This window comes from Anarrhichthys ocellatus, unplaced genomic scaffold (genome assembly GCF_004355925.1).
Source record: "Anarrhichthys ocellatus isolate YVR2014 unplaced genomic scaffold, GSC_Weel_1.0 scaffold10, whole genome shotgun sequence".
NCBI classification, from domain to species: Eukaryota; Metazoa; Chordata; class Actinopteri; order Perciformes; family Anarhichadidae; genus Anarrhichthys; species Anarrhichthys ocellatus.
The window spans coordinates 2,465,649-2,482,502 of record NW_022280040.1 but is presented as its reverse complement, the minus strand read 5'-3'; the positions used below and the strand labels follow the sequence as shown (position 1 = coordinate 2,482,502).

The following is a 16,854-nucleotide window of genomic DNA, read 5'->3' as shown; positions in this document are numbered from 1 at the left end:
GGGAGGGAGAGAGAGAGAGAGAGAGAGAGAGAGAGAGAGAGAGAGATCCTGTAGCGCTTAAGCTGACACATGTTTTAATGCTCAAGAAAGATTTGGATTTTTAGATACCAGGTTACCTTTGTTGTAGGTCCAGAGGAAATCTAACCCAACTGCAGTTTGTTTCCCTGCAGCCTGGCTGCACCTAATCTTGACTTTCTCCTGTCCTCCTTGTTTACCAAAGTCAGGGAGATGGTCTGACGTTCCCAACGAGGCTGGTCAACACAGCAGATGTAGAGCAGGCCACAGTGACCCTGCAGCCGGAGCCCAGTAAAAGGTGATCAATCTCGGTATAATAAAAGATTTGTATTATTTGACGCGAGGCCCTAAAAGAAGATTTATGTTTTATGGAGGAGTTGTGGATGCACAGTTAATTTAGCTTTTGTTGGGAATGTTTCCAGTGCTGACGATGTCCCCGTGAGCCCCGTGAGCCCCGTCAGCGAGTCCCAGAACCGCCTCCTGAGCAACGACCAGCATGCCAACAACATCGGAGAGCATCAGGCTAATAACACCCTCAAACCAGGTGAGCTCGATCGGCAGAATTAACAAACTCGCTGTCTGGTATCTGCCGCCTTAACACGTTTTTCTGTTTGGCTCCACAGCTGAAAGTGAAACCATCACAATCTCCATGGAGAGCGAGTCCTAACCGGGTAGACGTGAGTTCAGTCAGTCTGTCTGCACGCTAAGCACATTTCGGGTGCAATCAACACACGTGTATCTAATCGTGTTTGTTTCTTCCCTGCCTGCAGGAGAAACTCCTCAGTCGTCTAATATGATGCCTTAAGCGACGCAACGGTTTAGTTTGTCACCATGGCAACGGTCTCCCAGTGCAACCCCATCCCCACCGACCCATTCAGAGTAACTATGGAAATGCATCTTTTTTTTATTTCGCCCAGCACAGTAATGCATCTATGGCATTGGCATTATTGCATGCAGTGTCGTACGCAGATCTCACATCTACCCTCATTGGACATGATGCAATGCAAGCTTGTTCCCTCTCTCTCTCTCTCTCTCTCACACACACACACACGCACACAAACACATGCTAATACTCATACATTCAACTGCACACATATTTCCTTGTGTTGTTTGGTTTTATTTTTCTCGCAAGTGGAGCATTTACTGATGATGAGCAAATTCAAGAAGCTACTTTTTATTGTTTTACTGAGAAACTTTTTGACGCCTCCTGGCTGCACCAGGACTCATTTTATCGGCACAGAGCTGCAGTGAAGAGTGGGCGACGAGCTGGAGCAGTGTGTTTGTCTTCTCTCGCACTTTTCTCGCACTTTTTTTTTTCAGTACATCCCGAAGAGATGGATCAGTTTACCTGTGTGACAGTTTTTTGTCTTTTTTTAAAAAAAAAAAAATTTATTCATAATGTTGGAGCACATCTGTGGTCTGCAACTTTTTCAGATGGATGTTTCCCACCAAAACCTGGACTATCTTACAGAGCACTCTGCTGCATGGTTCAGTGGACTGAACCAGTGCACAACAGGGAGGACTGTAGCTGGGTTTTGGATGGCGTTTTGGATATCAGAGCACAAGGTGGTGCATTTGCACTTAGTAGATTATCAATATCCATCAAACAACGTGCTGCTTTTTTTTTTTTTTTTTTTTAATAATCATGTCCAAAAAGCATCCCAGGTGTAACGGATGTTGGACGATCATGTGATTTATGGCGTATTGTTTCTGAGAATGTGTGTAACAGTTGAAGTGGCAGTCCTTGTTTTTAAGAACTAAAATAATCGGCTTAAAAAGTTTTCTTGTGGCCAACTTGTGTTGAAACATGCTGCTTACGAATGACCTGGAAGATGCATTACAAACAGTGCAATATGCAGCATCCGTCACTTCCTTTGTTCTTTTCCAGTCATGAGTCAGTATGTCAATATGCCGATCAGTGACTCTTATCCCGTAATGTCTACAGCCTGTGTTTTTCTACAGCTCACTGTTTCAGCCTTTACTAAGACACCAACACTCATTGCCAAATAAGGGCTGACCCGTCAGGAGCTCTGACCTCTGAACCTGAAGTGTTTACAACATCCTAGCTTTATCTCAAACTCACCGGTCAATGTTATCGCAACCAAATTCTCAAGTCGTGGTGGCGCAATATTTTATACAAGGTGTGCCTGTAGCGGGTCATGATGTCCTTGCAATACCAAGTGCTGGCCAGCAGGTGGCACAGCCCCCGTTATCTGCCCTCCTTCAGATGGAACTTCCTCAACATGTGGCTCAGGGCTCAATTCACTTTCAGTCTAATTTGCAGGTGCAGCTTTCTTCAGAATTAAAAAAATTTGATTAAAATGCATAACTCATCCAGGTTTCTTGAAATGGAAGTGAATTGAACCCATCTGATGTGATGTGAAAGAGAGGCGCGGACTACAGCTTCTTGTCACCTCGTCTACTCTGCATGCACTCGGGAGTCGCCTCAGCGTTGTGACCTCGAACTGTTAAATGAGCCTCAGCAGTGAACTGTCGGTGTTGGAACATCTGGGATGTGTCAGTGACTCCGTGGGTCTAGCAACATCTGTAAAGGGGGAATATTTGGTTAGACTTCATGACTGCACATGTCGATACCTGTGGGAGAATGGACAATGTCGGTGTAACCAAATAACTGTTCAGGATTTAGTTACACGCTTTACCATGGACTTTTTGTTGTTATATGCAACTTTCCGATTTCACATTGGAGGGATGCCCAGCACATTCCTGATGTCTGTCATTACCCGTGTCTGTCTGATCACGTCCCTGAGTGTTGCTGGAAGAGCCTCCTACTAACTCCATCCCACCCGACTGGTGGTGTACAAGTTTACAGCCGTTTCTATCGTGTAGAGTGAGTTAGTGGCGTGGTACAGTGTTCTTGTTTTCTGGTAATCATTGTCACAGTTGTGCTGAATGTACCACAGACAGGGGCAGTGGGGGCATTTGTTTTCCGAATGATGATGCGTTAAAAAACAGCCCGCTCTTTGTACTTTACGTTAACGTTTTATCCTTCCAATCATGTTTGACCTTTCCATCCCAAGTGTATTACTAATTAGTCTTTGCAAAGCAGTGATTGGAGGACATGTGTTAATGTATGGATCATGCTCATGGGGACCAAGTATCAGAATAACACTGCGGTTCAATCTCAATTAAGCAGATTCAATTACTGTCAGAGTTTATGATTCAAGCCAAGGTTATGTGCCAATCATGTGTAGATCTTTTCTAAGCCTCACACTTAATATATAGTTAAGGGAAAGGTTTTAAAAATAAGAGATGTTTGTTTTGCATCATCTGTAGGGAGCCTGGCCTCACTTATGGCCACTGATTTTGAAACATTGGACCTGTCGTCTTGTTTTACAAAATGCCTGTATTCTCTCTCTGGGCTGTTTGGCCTTCAGACTTGTGTGTGTGTGTGTGTGTGTGTGTGTGTGTGTGTGTGTGTGTGTGTGTGTGTTTTGTAGTGCTTAATTGAGTGTTCTTTTGTAATATCGTCGTCTTGGAAGAAATGCTTCTGTGCAGCCATGAGATTTTTACATGTCAGTGTACATAGATAACGTCTGACTAATGCTCAAAAGCATGGCGCCTAAATTGTGTAAAGATGTGTTTTGCCATGATAACGGGGATTATGGTGTGAAGACCAACTTTGGGTTTTTTTTAATTTACTGCTAGATGCGTCATGTTTTAAATTAGCTTTACTCTGGTTTGTCTCAACTTTATAAACGAAGCCATAAAATCTGCTGTGAAACAGAGGAAGGATCTGAATTATTATTATTATTTTTTAAATAAATAACCATTTTACATCTGTATTCAAAATGCAGATATAGCCTATCATAACCTGCTTATAGCTACACTTTTGTTTTTTTTTGTTACTCTTATTTTACTGTGTGTGTGTGTGTGTGTGTGTGTGTGTGTGTATGTATATATATTGATAATGTAAGAAAAAGACTACATATATATTTTTCTTGTCTGATTAATTTTACTGTTCCTATTTTGTGAATGAAGTAAATGCCTCTACACAATTAACGTGAAAATAACAATAAATGTTTTTTTTTAAACCTCCCGCCTAAATCTGCTCTCATCAGCTTTTTAATTCAAGATATATACTTGTGCTCCTTTAACATTGTCAAGCTCATTGGGGGCAATTTTTAAAAATAGACTTAAATAAAAGCTTTCAATTGAAAAACATTAAAAAACCACAATACCCACAATGCAACTTTCAGGGGGTGTTCTGCTAGTTGCAGCAAATGTAGCATTGACACGATGTGAAAATGATTGGACTTCCATCTTTAAAATAATTGGATATTTATGAAAGAAAGTAGAAATTGAGATGTGATGAGTTTGTCAATGTGGCTTAAATCTTTAATGTAAAAAAAATGTCAAATATAAAAAATGCTGACTACAGCAGCCTTGTGCTGTCAGAACAACAGGGATTTGGATAAATAAACGCTGCCGTTTTAAATAAGTGCTCTTTGTAAAGCTCAGACACAAAACTAAAACGGGCAAATTGAAGAAGAGCGTTCCCCTGTGCTATCTGTCTAACACCCAGGCCCTTGACCCCTGCTGTCGACTGCGCTGCTCTTTCTCTCAAGTCCCTAATGCTTCGTTTTAATTTCCTCTACAAAGGCGCCTCCCATGGCTGTTTGTAAATGATTATTTAGACCTATGGGGACCGAACAGATCCTCAATATCACATTACTTCTGCAGATATTAACAGCATGACTTGCGACATGTAATGTGCATGCCAAGTCGTGGGCCGGAAATTTAAAAAAACAGTCTGAACAAGAACCACACACAATGTTAATTGTAAAAAATACATATCAATTACTTTATTTTTTCAATCTTTTACATTTGACCTGTTTTGCGCGCATGTATGAAGTGCGTGTCCATGCACACGTGAGCTATACGCTCCCAAGGTAATGACCTCGGTGTCAGTTTTGGAGGGAAAGTAAACAGTGACTTGTGAAAACAAGCCTGACCTCCGCAAGGCCAAAGCAACTGTGGTTTCACTGAAGACCTTTTGAATGGTTTATCCATTAAAAAGAAAGTCCACCATTAAAGGTTGATTTAGCTCCAAATCAGTGTTCACACAAACACAGCCAGCCGTGTCCCTTGGCAGGAGACCAGAGCATCAAAACTTCAATGGATGATGCGATCAGATGACAGTGGAGTTGGTCTGGACTTTGAGGCTGCATCTCGATAAATGTGCACTGTTGCTGAGTTGTTCCATTAATCCTCATCCAAGGATTTGTCCCAAGACGTCATCTTCCAAGTCTATCTGTTTTTAACAAGAGACTTGTTCAGATCTAAAAATAAGTCGAAGCAGAATACGGATACAACTTCTTCATGAAGCTGCTGTGGCTGAAGCTTGCTCTGTTGATTCTTAAACCTTTTGTAATAATTAAACTCGGGGCCAGTTGGGACAAACCCTTTCTGCTGAGTCTGGAGCTCCTGGAATAGAAGCGTAAGCTAAGGTGTGCCTTGACGTAGCCAGGACCTACAGGAATTAAAAGTTTGCTCAGACTTGTTAAAATGATTTGAAACGTCCTGTAATGTGTGTCATACATCCTATGTGCAATACTGTGTCATGTAGTATAAAATGTATCCCTGATTTTGTGCTCCTCAGTCTTCTAATCATTCCTCAAATGTGTCCGCACATGCAGCTTAGGATAAAAAAAATCACATCTCAGAGCAGAGCAAAAACATGCTGTTGTGTTATTTTAGCCTCTGGAAGCCAAGTTTGCCTGAACAGACGTGATGAACAGATGTGCTCAACAATTAAAAAAATGAGATAAATGAGGGCAGAGGGGATTTTATTTTTTATTTTCTAATACATCCTTTATTTTACAAGAAAGGTCACATTGAGATACAATCTCTCTCCCGCCTGGCTGTCCCGTGGTCGAGACGGGCAGCAAGCAGCAGAGGTGATCTTCAGGAGTAAGAGAAGAAAGTTAGAGCAAGTTCTCATGAGAGACAATAACTAAAATGCAGAAAATATCTGATGAAATGCACTTCAGGCATCAATAGTATCAGTACCAGTATAATACTAGCTTTAATTCAGCCACCGGACCTCTAAACAGGCCTTTCAGTGTTAATTATTCAAATGGAGCCGAGGGTGCAAAAAGATTTGCAGCAAAGGCCTCACATGAAGATACCCCAGCATGTGTTGCTCTGGTAAAGAGGGGGCATGTGATGTGAGTGACTGTCCACAGGCTCTATTCCTAAGAAACACCCCCACATTATCTCTCTCACACACACACACACACACACACACACACACACACTTCCCCTATCATCAGTGTTGCTGTGTGTTTCCCTTTTCCAGGAACCATGTGGAAATAGTTAACCAGGAATCCCCATCTGAGAAGAGAAAGCCATGTGTCACATGACACAGAACTCCCTGAGAGCAACGCTACACATGCAGCTGAGCCTCTCAGAGTACACCCAGTTACCCACACATTTACTGTGTGCTTCCTCAGTGAGGAAGACTTTCTGTATGTGAATGTGGACTTGACTGAGCTCATGTCAAAGAAGTTATTCCCTAAAAGGCCACATGTTTTCTCAGCTACACCACAGGCCACACAACACACACCAAAGTAATTAACCTAATTGCAACAAGTTGAACATGGCAAAACAAAAATAACGTTTGTGTGACTCAATTCAATTTAAAATATGACAGATTGATCAAAAGTCTTCTAATTTCTTGAACAAAGCTGTTGCATCTGGCAATTTTTTATTTTTTGCTGAATTAAAATGTTGAAAACACCGCTTAAATCACAGTTAAGGAAAGTAAGGCATTTGGCAAATCATATTCATTCACTTTGCTATAAAAAAAAATGGCATGATTGCTCACAATACACGTTTTTTTGCGTAAATTGGTGATTTGGCAAACGACTCTCTGCTCTATGACAGCGGGGAAGAGGCGGGTCCAGCAGCAAGTGTTATAGGTGCCCGGGAGGCAGATATCCCTCTTCGGAAAGTTTGAGGACGCTCTTTGGTTCTTTGGAGAGGAGGGTGAACACGGGCCCACGCGTTTGCGCAACGAGCATCAGTGGATGTCAGAGGAAAGTTGGACGTTGCGTTTGTGAAAAACATCCACCGACGGCAGCCACAATGGAGAGCGGATCCAACCGAACCACTGACCCGACCTGCCCGCTGCAGCCGCCACTCGCCATCGACATCATCCTCAGTGAGTAGACCGGGGTTCATTTCCACCTGATGGTTCTTCGTGGAGTGAGGTTGTACTTTATGCACCGGGCCAGATCTCATCCGCAGGAATCCATCTTTAGATGGGTGTGATTTTTATTTATTTTTTCCTGTAGTTGCCCACTAGAGCAGTATTTCTCAACAGGGATTAAGTGAGTCTAGGTGGGAGACGTCCCCGAACCCCACTTTGGGAACTTTACAGCGTCTAGTGGTCCTCCTGCTTCTCTCTTGGGTTTAAGAGAAAGTAGACGGAGATTCCTCCACAATTTAAGAAGCAGGCGGATCGCATCAAACCACTCAGCATTCCCAGTGAGTTAAGTCAAAACAAATCTAAGATTTTTGCTGGGTTCTTCTTAAGAGCTCTGCTGGATCCTCAGTTTTAAAAACATGTGCAGGAACAACATACTGGCAAGATTCAAATCCAATCAAATATCAAATTATCAAATTGACCCATTTCACCAGGTCGGAGGTGTAATTGTAAATTCCTAATTAGGTTTGACTCGTGATGGATTATGCGTTTCACTTGGCTTTTCACTGCTCATAACGCTCCTTGGAGCTTTTGAAGCATGACATCTGCAGCAACATTAACCCTTACATACTGTTGGCGTCAAATTTGATCCGTTTTGACATTTGACAGCATTAGAAATAACCTAAACGTCATTCTTTTAGCCTGGAATTTGATGACTTTTCCTAAAGTGACCCAAAATACACAAAAAGGAAAATATTTTAAAATGTCATACTTTTGTACAGGTGCTACAAATGTTTGTACACTGAGGCTGTTTCGGGTCAAATTTGACCCGTATCTATTGAGATGGATTTTAGACCTACCAGTGTGGGTCAAATCAAGGAAAATGGTGATTTTAGGGAATCTTGACACTGTGAAACTGTAAAGGACATGTCTGTGTGTACTTTTTATGGGACAGTGGTGACAGAGTTCAAGGGGGACCTCGACACTGTCGCGAGAACTGTCTGTGTTCCCACGACATTTGGTTCCCGCAGAGACAGACACCTGCTGGTCTTTGAAAGGGCATGGGGGAATCTCCAAACAGTGAAATAGTAAAATAGCACAGGAGTGATCATGGTGCACGAAGGGAACAGAAGTCTTCCAGAGGTCAGAGGGTGCCACAAAGTAACATATTTGAATCAATTTGGTCATGACATTATAAAGGTACCTGAGCTGCCATTTCAGTGACTGACATCACGGCAGCAACATTTAGTGTGCAACAGGCCCTCGATCTGTTCTTCCAACATGAGGAAGTTGGTGATTTGGAGGATGTGTCAGAGCAGGAAGACAATGTGGAAGAAAGCTCTGATTACAGCCCCTCTGCAGAGACTAGTTTATTATAATAAGCATTTTATTATGTAATGTTTTGTGTTGTAAGAGGTAAACGTTGAATTAATATTGATAATTATGATTTCTTGCAGTGAGGACAGCGTTTAATGGTTGCACTGATGGTTATATTATAAATTTCAACAGTTCCAGAATGTTTATGCCATTTTTTTCAAATTCAATACAATATATTTAAATCATTATGGCTTTTATGTTTTTATGTCTTATGTAAAACAGGACATGATAATGTGTAATAGTAGATGGTTTTTCTCCAAAAATGAATGTTGTAAAACTTAAAAAATGCACTCTCCCTGCTGTCTGAAACATTTATTAAGGATTAATTATACATTTATTAATGAGACATGGGCTATTTAGACATTCTAAATAGATATGTAGTTTAAAATTTGGCAAAGACACTTACTATGAGGGAATTCTTGGTCTGGGTCAAAATTGACCCGGACCATGTGAAGGCATTAAATATGAACAGTATGTTAGGGTTAAATAGAGCTTAATCATATTTTTATGACTTAAATCCTCAAGTAGTAAATCACTGAATAAATGATAAAACATGTTTGTATGATAACAAGGCAAGTTTATTTCTATAGCACATTTCAACAACAAGGCAATTCAAAGTGCTTCACATAAAACCATTAAAAGCATCAAAACATAAGGCAAAAGAAAAGGAGATGTAAAATCAATTAAGAACATTCATTGAAACATTAAAAACAGTCATTAAAACACTAAAAAGCAGTGTAAGAAATAGAATACAGTAGTAAAATGCTGAAAGTAAAATTGATTAATATCCATGAATCTGGTTCACTTAAAGGCAGCAGCAAACAGAAAAGTCTTCAATCTTGATTTAAAGGAGCTGAGGGTCTCAGCAGACCTGCAGCTTTCTGGGACTTTGTTCCAGATATGTGGAGCAGAAAAACTCAACGCTGCTTCTCCATGTTTAGTTCTGACTCTGGGAACAGAAAGTAGACCGGTCCCAGACAACCTGAGGGGTCGGGATGGTTCATAAGGTAGCAGCAGATCAGAGATGTAGTTTGGCCCTAAACCATTCAGTGCTTTGTAAACCAACAGCAGGATTTTAAAGTCAATTCTTTGTTGGACAGGAAGCCAGTGCAAAGACCTCAGAACTGGAGGGATGTGATCCACTTTCTTGGTCTGGTCTTAAAAATGCTTTTTGATATTGGTGATTCCTCCTTAATAACATTTAGAGGCATTTTTATAAAGTTGCAGCTTAATATTTTGTTTCCCAGCTTTACAATGTGGCTTGTCCGCAATATGTCCTTTTTAAAACCTTTTTTAAAATGTGTTCTCTGAACAAACAATTTTTTTTTTATGATTAAGACGACATGAAGGTTTAACATTACTCACTTGTACTAAAATACATACTAAAAAAATAGCATAAGGAAAGGCTGTGTCAACAAGAGAGCATAGTGGCCACTTGCACGGAAACAAATCAGTCATCAAATGGGGAATGTTTGTTTGTGTGTGTGTGTGTGTGTGTGTGTGATTACTTCCTAATGACTTTGGATGCCACAGAGTAAATGACGCAGCTAGCCAGAGTACTAACAATTATCTACAACATACTGAAACAATTAACGAAACCTTTCCTCTCGATCTTTGTTTCATTTTCAACATAGCTGCTGCTTTGACGGTCTGTATCCTTTCTGAAAAGTTATTCCTGGAAATGACAGCATGTTACTTTGTTTGCACCGTGCATAATACCACCCACAGGCTTTAATCCTTTATTGCTACTTTCATAATCGAACGACAAGTGTTGTGTCTTGTGGCGCAACCAGTCGCTTTTTCCATCTCTGTCAGTTCCGTTTGTTTTCCAGACTGAAAATGAAATAAACTTGTGTTTTGATGACGCAAAGCTCATCGAGCTTGCATATCATTTGGCACAATGAAAACTCTCCACGGCCCAACAATTGCTTAAGTTACAATATCTATCCATCCATCCTCCGGCTTGTTTTATTTTGCCATACGGCAACGGTCTGCATTTGATTTCCATGTGTTGCTGTTTTCACTTTCACATTGATTCATGATCTACTTAGAATTGTTGTCGACCTTTTTCCTGTACCTCAAAGAAACATAATTATGGAGTCAAAAGAACCTGAACCCAGGTATTTGGTTAACCTTCAAAATATGCCAAACATTGTTTGTTAAAGTCGCAGTAAGTATTTGCTTAGCTGCCGGTTATCAGTCAAAACTATTTTGAAGATCGTAAACGGCTGTTTTTTTACTCTTAACTTCTATAACGTCACCTTTAGCATGCATGTCTCCAATGTGACGCTAACGACATTCATCCCCCTGAGCTGTCCTTTTTGTGTTTAGTGCTAATTAGAAAATGTTGCTAACACGCTAAACCAAGATGGCGGACATGGTAAACGTCATACCTGCTCATCATTAGCATGTTAGCATTGTCATTGTGGGCTAGTATGGTGATGTTAGCATTTAGTTCAAAGCAGTGCTGTGCCCTTTAGAGCCGCTAGCATGGCTGTTGACTCTTAGTCTTGTTGGGAAATGCTATACCCTTGTTGTTTTCTGGCAGTAATAAGCAAGGCCAGCATAAATACCTGTTATCTTCATAGAGATCATACCAATTTTCAATTTCTGGAGAAAGACCCGCGGGTCCAAAAATCCCAGCTCTAAGTTGAAGACGGCTAATTGGTTGTAATTTCCCCGTCTCTCCTTCAAGATTTGGACATCTTTGGCATCATTCTGTACTCTGTGCTCACCTTCATGGCCGCAGTGTCCATGCTGGTCTTCCTAGAGGAGTGTGTCTACATCTTTAAGAAAGTGCCCACCAATAAGAAGAGTGTCATCATCTGGGTGAATGGGACGGCACCGGTAAGAATAACACTGTGAAAAACCTTTGGCTTGTGTTGGTCGAATATACTGAATCTTCACATGGCGTTTTTCTCTCTTTCAGGTGATTGGCACCATGTCGTGTCTGGGGATGTGGATCCCCAGAGCCACCATGTTTACTGATATGACCTCTGCTTGGTAGGTCCCTCTTTCTCTGCTTCTCTTAGATTCACCATCTCTCAGAGTGCTGTGTGTTTTGTTTTTTTACCCACGGAGCCCTGCAGTAAAAAATCAGATGGGGAAACTTGAACCTACTGAGAGTTTTATAGAAAACAGTCCGACTGCTGTGCAATGTGTGTGGATTTTACGGCTTTTTACTTTTTTCCTACTTCACCATATGATCCTGCCTCTCCAAATGTCCGTTCTTCATATTTCTCTCATTGTTCCTGCGTCTTTCATTCCAAGTGCCTCATTCCTTAATTTACTTTTACCAATCACTCTTATCTCTCTGTAGCTACTTTGCCATTGTGGTGTTCAAATTCCTGATCCTGATGTTGGAGGAGGTGGGTGGTGATGAGGCCTTCCTGAAGCGAGGAGCGAGACATCGCCTTAAGATCAGCACGGGGCCGTGCTGCTGCTGCTGCCTCTGCCTGCCGCACGTGGCCATCACAAGGTAAACTGCAGCAATACACAGTCTGTGGTTATCAAAAAATCAATACAACATTTCTGCCTTTTCAGTGCTGAAATAAACACTGCTAGTTTCTACCAACTCCCAGAGTGTGAACAGCTTCCGAGAAACACTTCTGAACCCTGTCTTTTAGTTTGTTGGTCAGCTCCCAAAGTAGCACATGTGGATTTAGTAAATCTCCTCCCACTGTCCTCAGCAGAAGAGGCCTTAGGAGGCTTGGTACCAATTGTGCATTCAGTAGTGTAATCATCAAACGGGTGTATCTTCTTTGCTACTCAACAAAACAGATCTAATTTCCGTTCGTGTTTTCTGTTTTGATTTGAATGAAAATCAAGCAGCATAAAAGAAGATGATTAAATGATTTCTTGCACCTCAGCTGTTCTTAGCAAGTGTAGAGCGGGAAATGCGCTTATTTGCTTTATTGCTGGGAGTCGCATAAGACGACACCACTCTCACGTGTCCATAAGACTACAGCCAGCAGCCGATTAGCTTAGCTCAGCACAAAGAGCGAAACAAGGGGACACAGCGAGACTGGCTCTGTCCAAAGGTGAACTGTTTCCACCCCCGGGTTTTTGTATAGATTAAACTAGCGAGATGTAACCAGGTTAGAGATGCTGGCAGTTGGATTTTGTTACCTTTGGACACGGGTAAGGGCTAGCTGTGTGCCCCTGCTTCCAGTCTTTATGCTATGCTAATCTAACAAGCAGCTACATATTTTCTACAGACATGACAGTTGTGTCAACCTTCTCACTGAGCTGTGTGCAAGAAATGGTAAAAGAAGTGTACTTCTTAAAACGTCAAACTATTTCTGTTTGAATTTTTCTAAAAGCTGCAGTGAAGCAGAAAGAGAAAATGCCTCTTTCTGAGAGTGCTGTGGTCCCATGTTCTTCCTATTTGAAGCACTGTTGCTTTAAAAATTCCAGTTGATTGCAACCTATACATTAGGTTCTAAGAAATACGGTTATCCTTTTAAAGGGAATTTGGAGAACCCTAGGAAGTGCCCAGAACAACAAAGTGCAAAGTTGGCACAAATCTCATAAACCAGAATTTCATTTTAATATGAGTAATCTCGATATTGAGGTGATGATTAAAGCATCCTGCAGTGCTAATGAAGCACAGATCCTATGCAGCTCCTAAAATGGTAACAACCATGTGTTGCTTGAGGGGACAGACTAATGAACTCTGCCGTTGTTTTTCACCTGTTTGAAGATTGCATAAACTCAGCAATCCTCTGTACATACAGTATTAGATGTGTGCCGGTGCAGGTTGAACACACTCCTGACCATTCAACTCTTTAAAGGCCCAGTGTGTCTCTGTACACAGCAATCCCAGCATGCCCCATTGTTACTGAGTAAACACAGGCTACATTTACACTGTGTGTCACAGTTAATTCATCAAGTTAGCATGAAGTCAGCGGTCATGACCTTTTATTTTCATATGGTATTTGTTGTGACCGTAGCAGGTACAGTCTGTTTAGGCTTTGTGCAATTCTCACCAAAATATCAGATGTCAAACAGATGTGCTTATTTCTATGGCTACGCACAGCTTAAGATGCGTTCACTCTTTGCAACTACACAGAGGGCCCTTTTAGGTAAGCCCATTCTGCTGTGCACAACGATGATGATGATGATAATGATCATCAAGCCAAGACATGCTCAGACATTTTTCTTTAGAGCAATGCCCAGTTTCTCATCAAATGCATCACAGAGGGACTATTCATGTTGTTGTTGCACATTCAAACATGGGCATGTCGAAAGGTGTGCCCAAGGCCTCTCTGAATTGTTCAGAAATTCCTGTGCTAATTATCCAGGATGGGTTCAATGGAGAATTCCACAATGACCTTTTAAGAGTTTTTAAAATGCGTTTAGAGATTAAAATTATTTACTGTTAGCAGCGGCTATTCTCAAAGAGTTTCCTCTTTTCCAATCTCCAGGCGCTCTCTCTTCCTGCTCAAACTTGGCTCCTTTCAGTTTGCCATCCTGAAGATTGTCTTCACCATCCTTTCCATTGTCCTCTGGACCAACGGAACATTTAACCTGGCTGATGTGAGTTACTCACGTGGAAAAAAACTGTACTATTTATTTTCCATGCTATTTGCTATTAGTCATATAGCCAAGATTCCCAGTGTTTGCTGAGGTTTGCTCGTCAATACCTATCGTATTATGTGGGCAAAAGCAAAGATGTTGAGATTTAAACATCATTATCAGTCTATGAGTCACTGTCGTTTTGTCTCTCTAACACTTTAGCATGAAGGCGCTTGATTAACATTCTCTTTGTGCCACACTTACTAGCTTGTAAATAGACATGATATATATATCTATATACTGTGTGTGTGTGTATGTATGTATGTATGTGTGTGTGTGTGTGTGTGTGTGTGTGTGTGTGTGTGTGTGTGTGTGTGTGTGTGTGTGTGTGTGTGTGTGTGTTAGGTCAGGCAGCAACATACAGATGTTTGCTTCTGACAGCAGGCCTCATATTTATATGCGACTATAAATGCGTGGACCTAAAAGGCCCTTTTCTATGTAACATTTCTGGCATATGAATTAACGCAAGAACTAACTGATGACCCAATAAGTGTTTACTAATCACGTCACGTAGTGACTGATCATTTCTTAGTAGTGCGCATCAGAAATTGCTGATACATTCTGGATGAATCATTATGACTCTATGCATTACTTAAGGGTGTGTTTTGTTCACCTATTATGAAGTATTCAATATTTTGCCACAAAAGATTCTTTGTTGACTTTGCTAACTTCCTGACTCTCGTGTGTGTGTGTGTGTGTGTGTGTGTGTGTGTGTGTGACCATGTTTCAGTTGACCATTAAAGGAGCTGCTATATGGATCAACCCATTTGTGGGCATCTTGACAATCACAGCCCTGTGGCCTGTCGCGATCACGTTCATGCACCTGAGGACTGCCCTGCGAACACTCAAGATCATCCCCAAGTACGCCATGTACCAGGTAAGGCACAAGAGACGCTTTAAACACACATGTGCTGCACACTACTGTGCACACAACGAGCTGTTTACACACCTCATCTTGGACAATAACTAGCGCCGCTCATATATATTGCTGGCTGTAAGTAAACATTTCTAATAACGTGTCAAGTTATAGGGCCGTCAGATTTTCCAGCATTCCGTTTGTCAGGTTAAACAGTGGACATGTGTGTTTTTTGTAGCTTGTGCTGATCCTGAGTCAGCTGCAAACGGCTATCATCAACATCTTGGCTCTGAATGGAATCATCGCCTGTGCTCCGCCCTTCGCCTCCGTACCCAGAGGATACAGTGAGTCAACATCCATCCATACAATCCATTCATCCTTGTGGTTTATGTGTTCCATCAACAGTTAGTCAATCCATCCAGGAATGACTCCTTGAACTTTCCTTTGACTCGCAGCTGACCTTCGTTTGCCTATTCTCTCTTCACCTCTCTGTCTCCGCAGTGTTGAGTCAGCAGCTTTTGATCCTGGAGATGTTCATCATCACGCTGGTGACACGCCTGCTGTACCGCCGACAGTATGAGCCTTTACCCGAAGAGGAACCGGAAATCGACATAAACTCCAAGATGGTTACAATGACGGCGTCCGCATGAGAAGTGTGTGTGTGTGTGTATGTGTGTGCGCGTGCGTATGTGTGTGTAATTTCTATTTCCTGCATATATTTGATTAAATATTTTTTAAGTCGATGTGAATAAATGAAATTATGAGATTTACCTAAATGTGTCTTGTGGGTGTAACAGAGGTTCAAACTGTTTGATTGAACAGTCACACCAGTCACACACCTTATCAAGCAGTTATCATTGTTCCCACTTTGTCATGTAAAATTCCATTTTGCCTAAAAAGAGCCTATATAGATATAGATGCATACATTAGGTTAGTGTTCAGTTATTTCAGTTATTATTCTGTAAAGAATTTGCTCAGTTCAAACTAAACAGTGTTATTGTTAATTTATTACTAGAAATTATATTTTCCATCTATGTTGAATTCTATGTCTGCTGGTAGACAAATTTGACATCTTCAGCCTTTTTCAGCATTCTCATCTCCAGATATTAATTACCAATTGCAGTACCAAATTACTTTTCTGTGAACTCAAAGGATATGAAATAAAATGCACCGGCATGACTGTCAAGTCCTTCAGTTATCACGTCCAGCTGACCCTTCATGCTAAATGTCTTCAACCATGTGCCGCTAGATGGCGGTATTAATCATCACCTGCCCCTTCGTATTGGCACTTTGTCATGTCAGCTACCTGTTAGTCTTCCCACAGTCCTTTGAGACATTTAGCAGGGCATACGTACACCACATATTAATGTATAGTGTGTATAGTGGGTGCATATAACCAAGGTAATAACGATTTTGATTGAAACGCCCCCGTCCAATTGGGTTGCAGCTGTTTCTCACTTCCCAGTTTTAAGCCAATCCCCGACGTGCATCAACGAGCCTGGCGAATGTGCGGTTGAGTCTAGACTTTCGAATGTACGTGCTGTCCAACACGTCAAGACGTTTCAAATAGTCCGGATGTCTTAATATTGGTCCTTCAGAATAAAATGTTTTCCAGCTGTACAGAAAGTCTCGTCGGCAGATTGTAGACCAGTCAGTCGTTTGAGAGAAACCGGACCTTTCCGAGTTAATCAAAGGTTTCTCGCAATAAGCCATTGGCAAAAAAAAGCAAGTCATTAATAAAGGGTTTTTATAATAATCCCTGAAGTCTGCAGTTGTAAATGTTAATAAGTTAGTTAGGTTAAGACATGTTATGCTCTGCATAGAGGCAAAAAACAAAGCAAGTGTATTATGTATTGATGTG

The 16,854-nt window shown here is 41.3% G+C and overlaps 2 protein-coding genes across 3 annotated transcripts in view; both read left to right on the top strand.

The window, feature by feature from the left end:
• The window catches only part of zdhhc20b (zDHHC palmitoyltransferase 20b), a 6,346-nt gene extending 4,005 nt beyond the window's left edge, over nt 1-2,341 (top strand). For both annotated transcript variants that reach the window (XM_031849875.1, XM_031849874.1), the window contains 4 exons: nt 221-313; nt 438-559; nt 639-692; nt 786-2,341. In XM_031849875.1, the coding sequence (XP_031705735.1) occupies nt 221-313; nt 438-559; nt 639-682 (259 nt within the window). In that variant the 3' untranslated portion in view covers nt 683-692; nt 786-2,341. The remainder of the gene's footprint in view (nt 1-220; nt 314-437; nt 560-638; nt 693-785) is intronic.
• Nucleotides 2,342-2,440: 99 nt separating this feature from the next.
• On the top strand, nt 2,441-16,311 carry slc51a (solute carrier family 51 member A). Its single transcript, XM_031849880.1, has 8 exons — nt 2,441-7,198; nt 11,256-11,407; nt 11,490-11,563; nt 11,880-12,038; nt 13,987-14,098; nt 14,868-15,014; nt 15,232-15,337; nt 15,495-16,311. The coding sequence occupies exons 1-8, from the start codon at nt 7,123-7,125 to the stop codon at nt 15,641-15,643; spliced, it is 975 nt and encodes a 324-aa protein (XP_031705740.1). The 5' UTR covers nt 2,441-7,122; the 3' UTR covers nt 15,644-16,311.
• The last annotated feature ends 543 nt before the right edge of the window (nt 16,312-16,854 follow it).